At 47.3% G+C, this 20,614-nt stretch overlaps 2 protein-coding genes across 2 annotated transcripts; one reads left to right on the forward strand and one right to left on the reverse strand.

Annotated features, from left to right (window-relative positions):
* The first annotated feature begins 230 nt into the window (after positions 1–230).
* Positions 231–1,354, forward strand: LOC123085894 (protein LURP-one-related 11). The gene has a single exon (XM_044507595.1). It carries the CDS (start codon positions 386–388, stop codon positions 1,115–1,117), a length of 732 nt encoding a protein of 243 aa, XP_044363530.1. The 5' UTR covers positions 231–385; the 3' UTR covers positions 1,118–1,354.
* Positions 1,355–2,965: 1,611 nt separating this feature from the next.
* Positions 2,966–18,340, reverse strand: LOC123085895 (uncharacterized). Its single transcript, XM_044507596.1, has 28 exons — positions 18,112–18,340; positions 17,853–18,030; positions 17,603–17,754; positions 11,903–12,022; positions 11,675–11,806; positions 11,317–11,503; positions 11,063–11,240; positions 10,598–10,719; positions 10,403–10,494; positions 10,146–10,182; positions 9,926–9,986; positions 9,505–9,653; positions 9,288–9,358; positions 9,033–9,203; positions 8,859–8,927; positions 7,533–7,631; positions 7,356–7,445; positions 6,771–6,846; positions 6,583–6,688; positions 6,410–6,485; positions 5,815–5,994; positions 5,014–5,136; positions 4,839–4,922; positions 4,526–4,710; positions 4,295–4,433; positions 4,154–4,213; positions 3,658–3,762; positions 2,966–3,513 (listed from the first exon to the last, which is right to left on the reverse strand). Exons 1-28 carry the CDS (start codon positions 18,253–18,255, stop codon positions 3,400–3,402), a joined length of 3,300 nt encoding a protein of 1,099 aa, XP_044363531.1. The 5' UTR covers positions 18,256–18,340; the 3' UTR covers positions 2,966–3,399.
* Between the last annotated feature and the right edge of the window lie 2,274 nt (positions 18,341–20,614).

Raw genomic sequence — 20,614 nt, forward strand, 5'->3', positions numbered from 1 at the left:
TTGTGGAAGGAGAGAATAGATGAATATTTGCACTGTGCAAGTTCCATAATCACGCACGTAACTGTAACTTTTTTTTTGAAGAAATAACTGTAACATTTCTGACACAACACTAAATGATTATGAGAGCATGGAGGTAAAAAGAAATATCATAGTGGACAAAGTGGCAGGGTTCCCATAAAAGTATAAACAGCTCAGCTATGCATGCACGGTACCTCCCGTGCATGGTAGAAAAGCCGGTCTCTTTGCGACCTTCACCTTCCCTTGTGTAGTTGCGTGTGTATAAATATACACACACACACTCAGACCTCAGGCCTCAATGGTTACAGAAACCCCCATACTTGCCATAATCAAGTAGTGGAAGAGTTAATCTGCGCGCGCGCGACTCATGGGAGGCGCAAGGTGGTGCCTTGGTGCTGAACTCTGGACGCCCAAGGTCAAGGTACACTCCTCGGCCTCCTGTTCGTCGCAGCAGCGGCTACTCCTACAAGACACGCCGGCCGCCGGTGCTCCTCCGGCTGCGGCGGCGGCCGGCGAAGGCCAAGTCGTCAAAGACCAAGGGGAAGGGGAAGAGCACAGGAGCCAGCAGAGGGAGGTGTTCACCATCTGGATGAAGTCGCTGGTGCTCAACGGGAGCGGCTGCACGGTCTTCGACTCCCGCGGCCGCATCGTCTACCGCGTCGACAACTACGGCTCCCACCGCTCCGTGGACGTGTGCCTCATGGACATCACGGGGAGCGTGGTGCTCCAGGTCCTCAAGAAGTTCCGGAGGTGGGAGGGGTACAGGTGCGGCGGGTGGGAGGAGCCCGACCAGAGTGCGCCGTGGTTCACGGTGGTAAGCAACAAGTGGGGCCGCGGGCCGCGCTGCGAGTTCAGGAGCGACGGCCACGCGGTGCGCTACAAGATGGACGGCGGCAGGCGGCGGCAGCAGGCGGCGCGCGCCTCGTGGATCGTGGACGACGCCACCGGGCTGGCGGTGGCGGAGGTGAAGAGGAAGCTGACGGCGACGGGGGTGTCCCTGGGCGAGGACGTGCTGACGCTGGTGGTGGAGCCCAACGTGGACCACTCGCTCATCATGGGGCTCCTTGTGGTGCATGGCCTCATAAACCACTCCATGTGAGCATCGCACCGTACGTGCAGCAGGGACAGGGTGTAATTATCTTGTTAGATGCATGCTCAGATGCATCCTGCAGATCAGTGTAATTTCTTTCTTGCACTGCTGTTTCTTCTTTCTTTCTTTCTTTCTTTTTTCGATAAGGTTTCTTCTTTCTTTGGAAAACCTTGTGGCGTGATTATACAGTATTTGTTTAGGCATGAGGTCTGCCAATCAATTAAGCAAGAATAAGTTTATGTTCAATCATGTCCTTGGAAATGTCCATCGAAAGCACGCTGCATGCGCTTAAGGAGGCAACCGATCGATCGATGAGAAAGGTGAAACTCACCGAAATGGTTGTCTTCTTCTTCTTCTAGCTGTATTTTCTTCAGAAATTTGCAGTGCACCTTACCTCGTTTATGTTCATGGAGCGATTCTTGTAGCAGGAGAGGAGAGGAGCTGCTTCATGCACCCAGCAGTCATGGCAGCAGAACCGTGTTTTCTTCTTGCCTAGTTAGCTGAATGGAGACTTGATGTGCTGTCTATTCATGCACGACAAAACCAATCAGGGTTCCTGCTCAACTTCTGGAGGTTCAGTAAGCGCTTCCTTTTTTTTCCTTTTTCCTTTTTTGCAAGAAAGCGTTTCGTTTTTTCAACAAGACAAAAGACTTTCATTTTCATCATTTAAGAAGAAGAAGAAGAAGAAGAAGAGGAGGAGCAGGATTGTGCAGTTAGTTCGTCAGGCACAAAAATGTTACAAACACGCCCACAAGTGTCGCTGTCATCACTCATCGTCCTCGATCCAGCTACTTCGACTTCTTCACCACGTCCATAGGAATGAGTGTATGTACCATCATTTGTGAGAGAGACGACTAGACTATTTTTCAGTCCACAATAATATGAGACGTGCAGATCCATCGCAAGACTGCTGGAATGATCTCATCCACTTGATCATCTAAATGTCGGCAAGTCCGGACGAAGAATTCTCGTTTTCCAAAAAAGAAATATTGGCAAAGACACGAAAACCAGAGACCAGAGGAATAAGACACAGAAAAGATCATGCACACAGCCTTTTGGCTCTTGGAAACCAGTGCCCCGGGTGTATGAATATTTTTTTTCCAAAAAATTATATGCACGCAGATTTCCATGAAATGCCCAAACTTGTTTATGCACAGGACTTATTTACTCACGTGAGACCTGGTCTCATAGAATTCTTTTCCGTTCTGGATATTTATCAGCTCAACAAACATGTAGATTACTAAATGTGTGATTTCTTGGACAAATGGAAAAAAAATGCAAATTTATTTCTGGTGCCCAACATCCACAGTGAAGTATCAAAACATAATGAATCCTGCATAAACTGAAGACTCCAAAACTGTCTAATCTGCAACTTCCAACTCTTAAAACATAATGAATCCTGCATTTTTTTTAAGACTTGGAGGTTGCAGATTAGACGTTTTGGAGTTGGGGGTTGTATATTAGACTAGGGCTAGAGTTGAGAGGTGTAATATGTACTTCTCTCTAAACTGAAAGACCGACAATATATACTAAAAATTGTTTACTAGGCCTAGAACGAAAATGCAAGAATTCTCTTGTTAGAAAACCATTTTTTTAAGCTTTCTGGATACACCTGCACAATTCTGACTCAATACAATTCGCCCAGTAGCGTGATTATACACGCAGGCGGGGCCAAAAGGAAACAATCATCTCCAATAATGAGACATTGAACCGTCAAAGATTGCGACACCAAGCCCAGTAGCGTGATCCTGCACGCAGGCGCCACCAAGGGGCTAAATGAAACACTCATCTCCAATAATAATGACAAAAAAGAAAAGAAAATCTCTCCCGGGCGTCAAAGATGATTACGACACCAAGTAATAAATTAATCTGGTTAATAAAATGAATATTTCCCTGAACTGACCACAATAACAAGTTAATTGACCTGACCTGCTCATTCATGCTGTACACTTGCACAGGCTCTACAACTTGCAATCTAAACAAAGATTCTCAATAATAACCGACGAAAAACGATGGCCAGCATGAACCGGCCTGACCCAAGCATGATGGTGCTACAAATACAAATCCATCTCCTTTGGATGGTGATGCGCTGGAGTAGGCCATGTCAGCTGTGCTGTTGTTGACAAGGCATCAACCAGATTTGCATCCCTCCGTTGCTCTCACTATGACGGTCCCTTCTTGATCTGATGACTAGCAACAGATGCCTACACTTCTTTTTACTGTAGCCCCCTCCAATCGCAGCCATTGCTCTGTGCTAAGGTTTATCATGTATGTACATGCTCTCAACATTGCTACATGAAGTAGCTTAGCGTTGTCGTTTTCCTCGACCCACCTTCTCCGTAGAGATCATTCCACTGAACAAGCTCGTTCATATTCGTTGAATCAGAAGATACACTTGCACAAACCTACAAGCAAGTGACATACAAGGTCAGGACATTATTCTATCAGGCAGCACAATTTCTTTCTTCTGTATCAGGGTTTAAAAATACTTAGCATGATACAGCATAGCTACCAACCCACAGCACAAACTCATAGTCACGATAACTTACCTGTTCATGTGCATGTTTGAAATCACTTATTCTCAAGGCACGGACATCATTGCTAGAACACGATTGGGGCAATGGTCTGTTTTCTACTTCTGCCAAAGCTCTCTCCTGCGAGTGGACACACAAAAGGTCAAATCCATTTCACATCATCCATCACTGTCAAATATAAATAAATACAGAAGATGGTCATGTTCCATTGATTTCATTACTAATCTATATACTACTTCCTCTGTCCCAAAATAAGTGTCAAGTTGAGACATTTATTTTGGGACAGAGGGAGTACCTCTTTTGCAAAATATAAGGCATAGTTTTGGACGCACAGATTCAAGATTTGACCAATAGTTAGTCCAATAATGCATCAGAGGTTTATGGTCAAAGGTCAAGTACGGACAGTCAAACTACGCCCTATATTTTGGAACGGAGGGGGATATATTACAATTTACAACCATAAGGCTACATAACAAAGAAACTATACAAGTTTGGGAGGATAGAAGTAAACCTTTTTCTCCTTTTCAAGGAGCTCTCTAATAGGAAGATGAGCAGCAGTCACACAAAGATTCTGAAAAATAATTGCAAAAGAGCATGAGCATGGTAGAAAAGAAACACGTTTGCCACAGGACTCATTATAGTAGTACAATACCTTAAGATCACTGCCTGAGTATCCTACCGTCAAGTTAGCAATGGCTTCAAGATCAAGGTCATCTGCCAAATCTTCTTTGGCTAGTATGACGCTAATAATTTTTCTTCTATTTGATGCATCAGGCAAATTCACCATCAACCTAAAGAAAACAATTTCCATAAAATGATCAGTCAATAAACTATAATTTCTGAGTATCAAAATATGAATCCTAAGAAAGAACTGAAAAATCACCTCCTTGGAAGCCTCCTAATAACAGCTTCATCAAGGTCAAATGGCCTATTAGTCGCAGCAAGGACCAATACTCGTTCTTTATTTTTTGTTCTTAGCCCATCCCAGTTCACCATAAACTCGTTTTTCATCTTGCGCATGGCTTCATGCTCTCCAGGGTTCTCACGTCTACCCAACATGCCATCAACCTAAGAAATGCAAAAACAGCAAGAAAATAAGCACCACCCTTCAGGATTAACAACAAACTTAGCAAGTATGTGCCCATACAGTGCAACAAAATTATCGATATTGAATAGTCACAGTTGCATTAGCTTACCTCATCTACGAAAATGACACTTGGAGCAATTTTGCTTGCCAGTGAAAACACAGCTTTCACGTACTTCTCTCCTTCACCAAACCACTGCAACAACATGTGATTTAGAGCTGATGACGCAAACACCCGGAATGCAGAAATAAGGCAAGACATCAGCCAATCCTATCAAATGGAATACCTTTGAGGATATACTTGACATTGATATGTTTATGAAATTAGCACCAGCCTCTGTTGCCACAGCTTTCGCAAGCATCGTCTTCCCCGTACCAGGCGGACCAAAAAGTAATATTCCTTTACATGGCTAGCGTAACAAAAGTAACAATAGTCAGCTTAGAAATAAAAAGGTTCCACTATTTCATAAACAGAACAAATGATCATAACTTTGCTAAATGATACTCCCTCCATTCCAGAATATAAGGTGTATTGATTTCCATGCAATGTTTGACCAAGATTATTGAATAAAATAAAAACATCTGCAATACCTAGTAGATAAAATATGAAACTACTTTTTATGATGGATCAAATGGTAAAAACTCGGTCAAACATGCACTCATTTGATATTTATAAAAACAAATACACCTTATATAAAGGATCGGAGGGAGTGGTAGCTATATTTTGCTATTCAGATTGGCATATATAACTTCTTTCACCATGTTCATTAGGTGCCTTATTTATTGGGCAACTCCCAAAACCAGAAGGTGAAAGGCATAAACTTTAAGTTATGATCAACTGACCACCAAGGGATTAAACTTGCTTCACTTTGCTAGTTTTTATATTAAATGACAAAAGGCAAGAGAAGTGATACGTTCATACTATATAGCATATCTACAAAAACACAGAAGTTCCTAAGAGCCTGCTTTTTGAGGAGTATTTCTTGGTAAAGTTTTGGCGTTTAATTAATATTTGACTTCAATACGGAAACTTTACCAAGAAATGCCATTTTTTCAAACAGCTTTTAAAGTATATAAATAATATATACCTTCATAAGTTGTCCTTTGGAAAACAATTCAGGCCTTTGCAAGGGCAGCATCACTAACTCCTTCAGAGTTTCCTTGACACTTTCCAGTGCTCCGATGTCCTCAAATGTAACTCCTATTTCATCTGGAGGGATAACATCGGCAAGAAGCCTCTTTTCAAATTCGTTTTCCGTAGCAATGTCCTGGCATTGTTGGAAAGAACAGTTAGCTCTATTCATTTGTAATGACTTCATATAGTTATAGCACTGTAGCATAATCAGCGCTCAGAAGTAGTAATGGTTTCCTCTCAGCTACTATAGATGAAATAGTCATGAAGGTGCATAGCATAACTATACAAGTGAGCTGTATGAACAGTATGCTTAAAAAAATGGACAGGCCCAGTGCTAGAGCTCCCACATCAGGTGGAGTCTGGGGAAGGATTATACAAGGCAAGCCTTACCCCTGCACAGTGCAATGCAAAGAGGTTGCGTTGAACTCAGGACCTCTTGGCACAAGTGGGGAGTACCTCACCACTGCACCAGGCCTGCCCCTTCATGAACAGTATGCATAAAACAGTACAAATGCTTAAGAAAGCGGATATACTAAAAGAAGGCATACCTTAAGTGACTTCCTTTTGTTGCTGGTCTTAGGGCCAGACTGGATACTTTCCAACATATCAACTCCATGCTTCAGACTGGAATGGTCAATAAAGGTTGAATGATTAAGTTCACGAGGAACCAGAATAAATTGTGTAGTCAACTTGGTGGAAAACAAAAAAATAGATGGGGAACCTTTCACTAGATAGGGAAAATTGCAAATCAATTGAAGGGTCAGGGTTTGTAGCTGTTAAGTGCTTTAGTTGATGGCTCAAAGCAAAACCAACTATTGTATCAATACCTGAAAAATAAACATAATGAACACATCATGCAATTGGACAAAATTGTAACTTGGCAGAAACTTGAATAGAAATGCTACTCACACTCATTTGTAAGGGTGCGATCCTTGACATATATTGTCTCAAGATCAGAGCATTCCAAGTCAATCCGCGTTAGAAACTGAAGGGAATTGCACACGGATATTAACAAAACCAATAAAATTCTAATTAAGAATAACAAATAAGTTCATGGGAGTAACGAGTCCATTAAGTAACCAAACTGGAAACATTATAGCAAAGTCAATGATAATCCTAACAAAACACACCCACTTGCTTAGCTCCCTGTAGATGGTAAAAGAGAAGCTATATTTCTCTAGTTACTCACAGAACTTCTGAAACTGTTACATGCTTTGACACAAATCTAGAGATGAATAAGAATAATAAAATAGTACAGCACCATAAGCTTCAAGGTATGCAACATGAACAGATGTCAAAGCCAAGACCGGCGCTATATGCTTATCTTTATTTATAATTTATTACAAAACACAAAGAGTACTAGTTCAAACAAAATAACAGATTAAAGAAAGATAAACAGTACCCAGAACATTTAATGAAAACAACAGAGTATACTCGTAAACAAATAATTGCAAACATACTTAGGTGAGAAATGTTTTTAGAACTGTGACTTACAGAGCGTATTTTTGAAGTGTTATCATTTGCTTTAAGAATTTCAATATCTTGATCTAACATCTGGTTCCACCGTGAAAGCTCAACTTCATCCTGTAAACAGTTCTTCCAGATGTTAAGATGACAGAAGGGACTACACACAAGATGAACTATTCTCTCAGATTAACTCGAGTAACATACTTGTGGTGGTTGGATCGTCACTTTATTTGGGAAAATCTTTGTTAGATGCCTCATCCCCTTTGACATTTCCTTACTTTTATCATGTACCCGATCCAAGTCCTGCATTTCCTTGTGTCAGTTTGTAACAAGAAAGCACCAATGTGGTGGAGAATGAAGACTTCTGAAATCATAACGTGCACACCTAGTTCTTTTAACAATTAGAAGTCAAATGATGGAAAAGATCTACAAAAGAAGCCACAGAACAACAACAACAACAACAACAACAACAACAACAACAACAACAAAAAGCCTTTAGTACCAAACAAGTTGGGGTAGGCCAAAGAAGCCACAGAGAATTTAAAAAAAACGCTGTTCCTAAATGCATGATGTCGCACTAGTTCGCCACAAAAGTGTCGCTGGCAATAATGGAGGCACAAGTGTAGCAAAAGTTGGCAAAAGGTTATATGCATGACACATGCACTACGTGAGTAATAAAGTGGCAAGCCACAGCTGTGGTCAGGAACACATACCTAAGAAATAGTGTCACTTGCGCCCACAAGGTTAGGCGTGACAAACTGTGGCTGGGAACCAAACACTAACAGACTCGTCAAAAAAAAGGCTAAGTATCTTCTTAGGTTTACGTATTACTCTTAAGATTGTTGTGTCCTACGCCAATGATGACACCAGAAAAAGAGAAGCCGTACTAGGGGAATGCTGTGTATGCACCGGCACACCCAAAATTTTGAAGAACTTCAAGGAATCAGCCCTTCAGGCATCCACTATTCATCATCGTGAAACACAACCCATGGGTCCACTTGTATGGTACTATTGGCAAATTTCAAACTTAATGTTGGATTTGTGATGGTATGAAACCATCATGCGAGACTATAAAATTATGTGTATTAATTGTCAAATGTGCAACCCACAGAAAAAATCTGGCCTGACAATGCCAAAGGAAGATACATAAAAAGGAAAAAAAAAATTGGTCCAAGGTTGAACTGACGTCCCACATATTTCCTCCGAAAGGAATTCCCGAACGAGAAACATTATTTCCAACACAGTTAACTAATATAGGTGTGTTTCACTGTTATATGTGAGATGATGAGGGAAATGGATGTGTGTGTGTGCAGGATAGCCATTAGTCATGAGTTAGCTAAGCAAGGTAGGGTGCGAGGTAGAACTAAAGTTTGGCTGTGAAACTACCCAAGGGACATTGAAATGACGTTAAACGCTGATTGTACCCCTGTTGCTAGCTAATTAAAGTTCTGAAAAAACTAATATAGGTCATAAACATAAACTATTTTCGCAAGAAATGGTAATATTTGGTACAGTACAATTAAAAGCTACCTGCAATGCAAGGTCAAGAATTGCTTGGCTATAAGGGAACTTTGAAAGGAAAAGAGACCCCGCATTTGCCTGCATGTACAAGTATCTCTGTTAGCTATAAGTGACGAGTTAGCCACGCAAAAGATTTAGAACGAGCATTCATAGATCACAATAAACAAACTCTACAAACAGTACCTTCTCTTTGCGACTGTCAGGCTGGATATGAGAACCAACAATAAAAACACCTGCCGGGAAATGTTCGAGCTTGCTCTTCAGACCATAATAGGAATCATTATTCCCACATATTTTTTCTGTGTCCTTCAGAAATAGGACCATAGGGCCATGCTGTATTTCTTCAGAGATAAACTGTGGAACACACACAGTTAATAAGGAAAGCAAAAACAACATTGATGCAGATCATGACTAAAATTAATGCATAGATGTACATACCTGAATGATCACATCAAATGGGTGCTTGGATCTATTTTCCCATCCTGGACTGTCGAGGCATAAAGAATCAACTGGAATGACAGTAGATTGGAATTCAAATAAGCAACTGAACTGAACTGAACTTCACTGTTGCAGTAACCATAAAATTTAAGCACAACTAGCAACACTCAATTTATCGTCATTTCTTTAGAAAAAAATGAACACACCAAAGACTAACCTGAACAAAATAAGCCATGATTAACTTCACAACTGCCTCCAAGATCAATACCTCCTGGGATTTGTTCATCAAACCTTACCCCAACCTTTGATGATCTATTTTCTTCGAAAGGAAGACATATTTGACCTAGCGAGCCAAATTCTGGAGGACTACAGATCAAACAATCTAACATCAGCCAGAGGCAGCATTACAGGACATTAAGTTGCAGGTAATAACAACAATGAGAAGTTTGTATGCTTTCCCAGGACGAGATATCCACATCTTCATAAACCTCAGGAAGCAACGAAAGACAGTAGACAAATCAAAATAATAGCACCCACTTTATTTTGTTCGTTGAACCAAAACATCAAACAATTTCATTCAAAATAGAATGACCGCAAATAGTTGCAGGAAGTGCAAATAGTGCCAAGACAATGAATACCTATGTCCGTCAAGGATAACGTTTGTCGGCAGTAATGAACCAATGTACCTCACTCTATCACCTGAACAAAATATCAGATTATCAATGACATTTATTTTACAGATATACCAAAACATTTGAACCACGTTCCAGAGTATCATTGATACTACTGATCAGCCATAAACTTGCACCAGAAAAAGACGATGGCCTACAAAATATCGCAAAATATCAATGTTCTTACCTTTTTTGTATGACTCTAATTCCTTGGAAGTCTGCCCCTGAAACAAGAAATATATGTTTTGAGTTTCTCAATTACCAAACAAAATACAGACTACTCTTATGGTCTAGAATCACACAAAAGCAAGGTTTTTTTTGTCTTTTTTGCAAAACAAACTACAGGAAGATGAGTAAACCATTTATGTCAATGAGTTGATAAAGAAAATAGAGAACAAGCAGTAATGTCGATAAGAAAACATGGGTAATTGCTAAGAAGCTTACACCGAACAGCATTGAAGAATCGACTGTGAGCAACCTTGCACCGAAATGTTCTGCAAGTGCCTTCACCAGATATTGTTGGTAGATCTCAGTCCCTGTCAAGATAGGTTGCTGCACTTAATATACTAGTACAGATCTTTGTAAAATTAGCAAAGCTACAATACAATACCAAGCTTACAACAAGTGCACGGTAGATACCTGCCGAACCGGATAGCAATGCTCGTTGACCGAGAGAAGAAATGTGTCTGGTAAACTTAATATAGTCTTTGCATTGTAAATGCACAAATGCTGATGACAGAAGAGCACATTTGGTATCCTCGCTGCAAAGACAACTAGTATCAGGACACTGTTCTTAATCATGGGACAAAATTAAACCAACACATTACATCTGTGATCGCTAACAAGAGATCATCATACAGATTATCCAGGTATCCTATTTGATCACGCAATTAGTGCTAACAAGAGATCATCATACAGATTATCCAGGTATCCTATTTGATCACGCAATTAGTAATACATATGCCGAACAACCGAGCATCTTATCACATGTTCAAAATTATGATGCACAGAAGCCATGTATTTACCAACTCCATACCCCAGATGAGGACAGACCAATATGACAGTAATAACTAAGTATATTTACAAGATATCATAAGAATTTACCTTAGATAATATGGAAAATTATCAAATGACTCAGATATGTCACTAGCATCATTTGTTGCATTTTTTAGATCCTCCTTTGATAGTTGAGACCGGGCAGACTGTGCACTTTCTTCAGAGTTAGACTGGTCCTCCCTTGTTTTACAGAAACTACCAAATATATCTGGATCCGCTGATGATCCTGCAAAAGGTGATTACATTAGCGGCCTTTTTACCACAATAAAATGCAAATTTAAAATAAAATACATTAGTCTCACCAATAGGCATCAATGGAGTCAATGGAGGTCGGCTTTTACCAAAGTAAAAGGATGGTAATTTGGGTCCTTTAGATGACAGATGACCTTGAATATCTTTGATAAGTGAATGTTGCCCCTGATGGATACTACTGCAAGTAGAGGAAAACGCTGAAGTGCTTGATTTATCCTGCTGGTGTTGCTGAAATATCTATCATCACATTAATTAAGGACATCAAACAGTAACAACTTTACTTGCCTAACCATTGCATACTACTTCAACTGAACAATAGAACCAAAGCTCCTTCATCAGTGTAGACCACAAACAGAACCAGCAACCTATCTGCTGCATATAGACGGCAGGCAATAAAAAAAAGGATACGTAAGCACGCCTCAAAGGTGAACTGAAGACAATTTCATCCCCTCCATTTAAGGTAACTTTAGCATTCTTGTCCAAAGCCTTGCCATTTACACGAACAACTTTGGGCTCGTGTATTTCAAGTAGAGCACCTCGCTGATATCAAAAGGTCAACATAAAAAAAGAGGGGTAAATAGGAGGTAAACCAAGTGCATAACACTGGAACTCCTAAATTTTCCGGAAAATTTATACCTTAGTAGCAAGCTTCAGTTTACAAACAAGTGAGCTAGTAGATGACTCGCCCAGTCTCAAATCATATTGTGCTCCATAACCAACAGTAAAATAGGAGGAATGAATGGGAAGGGAAGGATCCTGCAAAACGAATAGAAATGCAGTCAACTAAATGAAGAGCTGCTAGTATCTGATGAATTTGTTAATTATTATGTAGTCTCTTCCAATCAAAATAATGAAATAAAAATATTTAGTCAATTAACCTTGAAGGTTAGACTTGAATCACAGTTATGTAAAATTGTACTACAATATAAGTCAATAACATCACTACTTGGAAAATCAAGGGTTTCATCCCAAAGTGATGAAAAAGGAGCGAGCAATTCAGCAAACATATTGGTTGGAAAATCAAGGGTTTCATGTAACAGTGTAGAAATACAGACTTCAGACTGAAATTGTTAGAATACAGTGTAGAATACATGTATAGCTAGTAGGACGTGTGTGCAGTTTTCCTTGTAGCACTCACGATCCCATGCCCCGCACTCGGCCAGCCCACGATCACCATCGTGGGTTCGTGCCTCTCTGTAACTCTACATAAGCTGCCCGATGGCAATACGATCGTGGTGTTCGATCTCTTCTTGCCTTCATGGTATCAGACGCAGGGGATCTCAATCCTTTTGCGACCCATCCCTCCCACCCTTCCGCTGCCATGGACACCAATCCGGTCTCCTCCCCCGAATCCTCTGCTGACGGCGATCACGCCGCCGGAGGTGTTCTCCAGGACGTGATTTTTCCCCCGAGGCCGCGAGCCCTAGCGTTGCGGTTCCACCGCCGCCACCACGCGCCTTTCCCTCCTCCGTCCTCCAAACCATCGACATACGCCATCACATCCCCGTCGTTCTTGATCTCCACGGCGGCAACTACGCTCAGTGGTGCCGTTTCTTCCACACCGTTGTTGGCATGTTCGGCATTCGCGACCACATCATCGCTCCTGCTGCACCGGCTCGCCGTGACCCTGAGTGGGTTATGATCGATCACTGCGTGGTCCACTGGCTCTATGCCACGATCTCGCCGGAGCTTCTCGCCGCCGTCATGCAGCCTGACGACACCGCTGCCGTTCTCTGGTCGGCTCTCGATGGCATCTTCCGCGACAACCAACTCTCGCGCGCGGTGTATCTCGACGCCGAGTACCACGCCACCGTCCAGGGGGATCAGACGATCATGCAGTACTGCACCCGCCTCAAGACGTTCGCTGATCAACTCCGCGACCTGGGGCAGCCCGTCGGCGACAGGCAGCAGCTCTTCAACATGATCCGCGGCCTGAACCGTCAGTTCCACGGTGCGATTCCCCACCTCACCTCGCGTGTGCCCCTGCCCACGTTCCTGCAGGCTCGCTCCTTCCTTCTCCTCGAGGAGCACCGCGCCGAACAGGCGACCCGGCTCCAGTCCGCGCACGCTCTCGTTGCGGCCCGGTCTTCAGCGGCTCCGGCACCACCAGCTCCCGCTCCCCTGCCGCCTGCTGCCGACTACGGTGGAGGGCGCGGACGCGGACGTGGTCGCCGCCGTGGGCGCGGCAGCCCCGGCGCGTCGTCTTCATCAGCGCCGCCACCTGCGGCCTCTGGCGCTCCAACACTCCCCGGGCACGCGCCCGGCGCCAATTCCTGGACAGGGATGGTGCAAGCGTGGCCCATGCCGTGGCGCGCTCCCGGCACCGGCGTCCTCGGGCCCCGTCCTGGCCCGCCTCATCACCAGGCCTACTTCGCCGGGGCGTCCGCGTCCATCCCGCCCGCCTACGGCTACGACGCCTATGGCGCCCCTCCTGGTCTCGCCTCTCGCCTACGGCTACGACGCCTATGGCGCCCCTCCTGGTCTCGCCTACGGCCCGCCCCCCGGTTTCATCTACGGCTCGCCCGGGGCCAGCTCCAGCACTGCGCCTCTGCCGCCACAACCGCAGCCCTGGGACATGGGGCCCCTGCACGTTGCACTTCAGGCTGCGTCGGCGCCATCCCCGTCTCCTACGAGCACATCGGACTGGTACCTGGATTCAGGTGCCACAGCACACATGACTGCAAACCCGGGTACTCTCTCTTCCCTTCGTGCTCATAATTCTCCCAACCACATTGTGATCGGTGACGGTGCCCATCTTCCCATCACTCACGTTGGGCAGGGCTCTCTCATCACCACTAATTCCCCCCTTGTGCTGCGTAATGTTCTCCTTTCCCCCTCCCTCATCAAAAATCTTTTGTCTGTTCGACAACTCACCCGTGAAAATCCTATCTCAGTTGAATTTGACATGTTCGGTTTCTCTGTGAAGGATCTTCACACCCGCCAGGTGATCCGGCGATGTAACTCTGACGGAGACCTGTACGCTGTCACTCCCTCCACCGCAGCCTCTCCTCGCCCGTTTGCTGGTGTTGCTTCTGTGGAGCTGTGGCACCAGCGGCTGGGACATCCTGGAGCGGCCGTCCTTCGTCAGGCACTGCCCCAGCTCTCCTTCACCTGCACACCGTCGGCTACGCACACCTGCCACGCCTGTCGTCTCGCCAAGCATGTCCGCCTTCCTTTCTCTGCATCCACCAACCATAGCTATTTCCCGTTCCAACTACTGCATTTAGACGTTTGGACCTCTCCAGTTGTTAGTGTCTCTGGTTTTCAGTATTACCTCGTTGTACTCCACAGTTGTACTCACTATGTATGGACGTTTCCAGTTCGCAACAAGTCAGATGTATTCACTGTTCTTACTGATTTCTATGCCTATGTCCAAACACAGTTCAAGCGCCCAATTCTTGCTTTTCAAACAGACAACGGGCGTGAGTTCGACAATCATGCCATGCGCGCTCTCCTTGCCAAACATGGCTCTGTGTTGCGCCTCTCCTGCCCTTACACAAGCCAGCAGAATGGCAAAGCTGAGCGTATCTTGCGTACCCTGAATGACAGCACCCGCTCGCTCTTGTTCCATGCCGCCATGCCTGCTCATTTTTGGGCGGAAGCGCTCGCCACGGCAACTCTCCTCCTCAACTACAAGCCCTGCTCCACCACTTCTTCTCGCACGCCTCATGAGCTCCTGCTCGGCAGCCCGCCAGATTACTCCATTCTTCGTGTGTTCGGATGCCTCTGTTACCCCCCATCACGTCGACATCCCCGCATAAACTGGCGCATCGCTCTGTTGCTTGTGTTTTCCTCGGGTACCCGCATGATCACCGTGGCTACAGGTGCTATGATCCGGCCACTCGCCGTGTTCTTACCTCACGCCATGTGCGTTTCGATGAGCGCGTGTTCCCCTCTGCTGCCGCACGTCTCCCTGCCGCCGCCCCTCCTTGCACTAACGGTGTGGCTCCGGCTTCGCCATACTACGTGCCTGCTCCTGTTCAGGTTCCTACTGTGGCGCTGGATTCCCGCTCGGCGCCAGCTGCTTCATCACCGCGGCGCGCTGGCTCTCACGCTGCAGATTCAACGTCCGCCGTTGGATCTGCTGCGGGCGGTCTGCCCTCGCCCCCGCTTGGCGCGCACTCGCTGGATTCAAGTGGGGTGGTCGGATCGTCATCGCACGATTCTTCTTCGCCCGCCCCCTCCGCGCCCGATGGGCGTTCAAGCGGGACGGCTGGATCCTCATCGCACGGCTCTGCGACGTCTTCCTCAACATCGCCCTCGCCGTCCCCAGCCCCTGCACGGATGATCACCCGCGCGCGCGATGGCGTGCACTGCCCCAACCAACGCTACGCCAACGACTACGTCTGCACCGCCACCGTTGCTCTCCCTCCTGGCGTCTCTCCTCTCCCGCGCTCCGTTCGCGACGCTCTTCGCGATCCCAACTGGGTCGCGGCCATGCGGGAGGAATTCGCCGCACTCGTCAGCAACAACACCTGGGAGCTCGTTCCCCGACCACCGCGCGCCAATGTGATCACCGGCAAATGGGTGTTTCGCCACAAGCTGCGTCCAGAAGGCTCCCTCGAACGCTACAAAGCCCGATGGGTCGTCCGCGGCTTCAACCAGCGTGCCGGCGTTGACTACGGCGAAACCTTCTCGCCTGTTGTGAAGCCTGCCATGATCCGTACGGTGTTCACCATTGCTGCTTCACGCTCCTGGCCAGTACATCAACTGGATGTGAAGAATGCGTTCCTCCACGGTACGCTTCAGGAGGAAGTGTTCTGCTTACAACCTGCAGGTTTCGTGGATGCCGCCAAGACCGATCATGTCTGCCGCCTTGCTAAGACCCTCTATGGGCTCAAGCAAGCGCCGCGCGCGTGGTTTCTTCGGTTCGCCACCTTCCTCACCACCATCGGCTTCACTGCGACGCGCTCCGACACCTCCCTCTTCACCTTCACGCGCGGTGTGGATGCTGCCTACCTGCTGCTCTACGTGGATGATATCATCCTCACTGCCTCCTCCGACGCACTTCTCCGTCGCATCATCGCCAACCTCACCAGCGAGTTTGCTATGAAGGACTTGGGCCCGCTCCATTTCTTCCTCGGCATTCAAGTGACTCGTACGTCCCGCGGCTTCTTCCTCTCTCAGGCCCAGTACGCTGAGGACATCCTTGAGCGCGCGGGCATGGACAACTGCAAGTCTGCACCAACGCCCGTCGACACCAAGGCCAAGCTGCCCGCGGCCGATGGGCCGCGCGTCTCCGATGCCACTGCCTACCGCAGTCTGGCCGGCGCTCTGCAATACTTGACGATCACGCGGCCCGAGCTCGCGTACGCCGTCCAGCAAATCTGCCTCCACATGCATGATCCGCGGGAGTGTCACCGTGCTCTTCTCAAACGAGCTCTCCGGTACGTCCGCGGTTCAACGCACCTCGGCCTGCATCTTCGCGCTTCCTCGACCCTGGAGCTCCGTGCCTACACCGACGCCGACTGGGCAGGCTGCCCTGACACCCGGCGTTCTACGTCGGGCTACTGTGTGTTCCTCGGCGATGCTCTCATCTCTTGGTCCGCGAAGCGTCAGGCCACCGTCTCGCGCTCGAGCGCTGAGGCCGAATACCGCGCGGTTGCCAACACCGTTGCGGAATGTATCTGGCTTCGTCAACTGCTCGGTGAGCTCCGGTGTGCGGTCACCACGGCGAGCTTGGTCTACTGCGACAACATATCAGCGGTGTACCTCTCCAGCAATCCAGTTCATCATCGGCGCACCAAACACATCGAGCTGGACATCCACTTCGTCCGTGAACGCGTGGCCCTCGGCGAGTTCCGTGTCATGCATGTTCCAACGCGCCAACAATTCGCTGACGTGATGACGAAAGGGCTGGCCACCGATGTCTTCAACGAGTTTCGCTCCAGTCTTTGCGTCTCCACCAACGACGCCAAGACTGCGGGGGGGTGTTAGAATACAGTGTAGAATACATGTATAGCTAGTAGGACGTGTGTGCAGTTTTCCTTGTAGCACTCACGATCCCATGCCCCGCACTCGGCCAGCCCACGATCACCATCGTGGGTTCGTGCCTCTCTGTAACTCTACATAAGCTGCCCGATGGCAATACGATCGTGGTGTTCGATCTCTTCTTGCCTTCAGAAATGAAATGCTTTCACTAAAAAGATTGTTTGCCAAAACAACCTATCCTGAGAGGGAAGACGAGGTTTAACAGCACGGGTTTTGGATAAATAATAGAGAAGCGCTATTGATGTTATTGGCACAAATATATATTCCAAGTGCATAGAAAAAAGGGAAGTCGAAGCAATCTGCTTGGATTGATGAGTAAAAAAAGAGATGAGAAAGAAGACGCACCGTGGCATACTGTGAGATTAGCCTGCACCAGGGCTCCTGGCGCCTGCTGCCCAGTGCGCCGTGGCGTTTGTTGGATGTGGCCTTGGCGGACAAATCCTTGGCCCTCTTCAACATTGCAGATAAATCTTTGTCAGTGGCGCCACGCTTATGCCCTGCGCAAGCGAGAAAAATCATCAGATCAGACCTAAAGGCCCCAGCCGAAAAGGGACGTCTTTGGGCGCCACCAGAACCCAAAAGGTGAGGCTCGTACCGTCCGAATTCGACGCCGCCTCCCCTGACCTCAGGAAGGCCTCCAGCCTGTCCATGGCGCCGGTGAGCGCCTGGAGGCCGGTGGTGTCCGGCGGTGCGACCGGCGGACCGGTGGCGATAGCCGCCGCATCTGTCGCCGGCGCCGCCGTCTTGGTGGTATCCTCCTCGGGCGCCGTAGCCTGCGGAGAACAAGAGCGTCGTGTGATGAGAGCAAGAAGGGATCAAGGCGAGCGCGGCGCATGCAGGGGGGAGATCCGGACCTTGGCGCGCTTGCCGGGCCTGCGGGCGCCCGACGACTGGGCCTCGGCCCCCGGCGCCTGGTCGGACGGCGGCGGCGGCGAGCCCTTGTCGTCGTCGTCGTCCGAGGGGCGCTTGGCCGCTGCGCTCCGCCTGGTGTCGACCATCGTTGCCTGTGGGATCGGCGGGCGTGGGAGGAGACGAAGGAAGGAGAAAAAAAAGGAAATCGAAGGGGGGGGGGGGGGGGGGGTGCGCCGCGCGGCGCGACAGGTTAGACTGTGCTGTCGAGGGTCGCTTCAGGGGGCTCCCGGCCAATTTTGGGTGTGTTTGGTTGCAAGGGCGGTCATGAATGGATTGGGATGGTTCAGAAAATAGACATGTTTGGTTATAAAGCACATGAATGGTTCGAGCCAAAAAAAGAGAATATGCCATGAAGATGCTGAACCGTTCCACCCAACCAAATCGGTCGAATCAAATGGCCACCCTTTGCATGCATGACTATGTGAGCATGACTGGTGGTCCCGTTCTAAATAATTAGCTCACCACTTATATTCAGCCAAACACATAAATTGAATGGTTCAATCCCAAAAAAATTGAACGGTCCCAACCCATTCATACGACACCTTCAACCAAACGCATCCTTTATCTGTCCATGGAGGGTGGTGGTGGTGGACGGGTCGGGTCCGTGGGCATTGCGTGCCGAGTTATTGGCGGTTCCGTCCCGCCTAACATCTTTTTTTTAGGGTCCGAATAACTTCCACACGTGTGGCATGGATGGAAACCCGCACCCACGCCTCGTGTGGCATGGACGGGAACCGGCCCGCACGACCACGTCCGCGCGCATAAAAATACGGCCCGCACGTCCGATGTGTGGCAACCCCGCCCGCACTATCTTGTCTGGGCCAGACGACCCGCTGCCCGCACGACCCAGCCGTTCCCGGCCTTCGATCCATCCCCTCTCTCGTCTGCCGCCATTGTCCCCCACCTCTCGAACCCCGACCTCCGTCGCCGGCCATCTCTGGTTGCCATGGCAACCAGGGCAGATCCGTAGGGCGCTCCCATCGCAAACCACACCCCAACCCTCCCCACCCCCAACCCCCCACTCCAACCCAACCCTCCAGAGACGATCATCTAAAACCAGGTGAAATCTCCCGATCTCATCCTTCTCATCCTTAAAGCTGGAAATCTCCCGATCTTGTACTGGGTCCATGCTATAAGGGTAGAACACTGCATGGTTCAGTGTATATTCGCAACTGCCACGCAGAATACACCAGATCTGCCATGTACTATGTTTGAGATTAACTTAAGTTCATAGTTTAATTGACGCAAGTAGTTGGGTATGAAATGGATGAGTAGGAATCCCTAAAAAGGGGCAGGAAGGACAATTTTTGGAATGAAGGGGGGGGGATTAATTGCCACTTGTGTATAACGACAGTTGCCACCTTTCGTTATCAGTAGCTCCCACCTATTTGACCTGTTGCTTGCCATCCCTATCTTCTATGTGCAAGCAGCAGAAGAATACAATTCTTGTGGATTGTTGATGCCTTCTTGTTCATCCAGTGATTGAGAACACATCGGAAAGAAGTGAGACACGGAAAGAATGAATCACGAAGATGGCGTTGATGCTTGGGGTTCTCAAAGGCCAGAAACACCCCCTTGGGATGCATCAGAGTACAGTCAACTCATCTCTGCAGGGCCGTTGCTGCCACTACTAGAACAGTATGCAGGCGTAGGTATGATGCGTGATAACAAAAGAGGAGAACAGTTGCCATCTTCGCAACGATGAAGATGACATTCTACTTATGTCATACACTATCATTTTTTCGCAGGTTCTTATGACCAAAACACTCTTAGGGGGCCCCGTGGCAAGTTCAGTCACAAGGCACTAACACTGACAAATATACGGGCAGCCAACTTCAACTAGCTAGTATGGCTAATCAAGGTAATGCAAAACGAAAAAAGAGCACATACTGCTGTGGACATGAAAAATGAACATGCAAAAAAACTGGCAAAAGGACTTACGAGTTATCACGGGTGAAAATGCAGAGCCTTCATGCATCACGTGGCATCAGGCAGCACCCATGTACCTGCCATCGACGTCATACACAGGTGAGTCCATAAAAAAATGAAGTTGCGGATACTCAATTAGCAGAAGGAGCATAGTTGACAACTACAATTGCCATGACTAGACATCTACAATTGCCATGAATTAAAAACTACACTTGTCATCCCTGGACAACTGTTGTTGCCATCCCTGAACACCTGCAGTTGCCATGGAGGAACAACTGCAGTTGCCATGCCAGTGCAACTACATTTGCCATGCCATGGCAACTGCAGTTGCCATGAAGGAACAACTGTGGTTGCCATACCGATGCAACTACAGTTGCCATGCCAGTAAAACTGCAGTTGCCGTGCTAGCACAAACTGCATTTGCCATGAATTGACCAACCACTACTATGCTTACAGGTTATTACGCTGGTGGTAACCCGGCAAACGTCTCGTGGCAAGCTTCACAAATTGCAGATG

This window comes from Triticum aestivum, chromosome 4A (assembly GCF_018294505.1).
Source record: "Triticum aestivum cultivar Chinese Spring chromosome 4A, IWGSC CS RefSeq v2.1, whole genome shotgun sequence".
In the NCBI taxonomy this organism is placed as follows: domain Eukaryota; kingdom Viridiplantae; phylum Streptophyta; class Magnoliopsida; order Poales; family Poaceae; genus Triticum; species Triticum aestivum.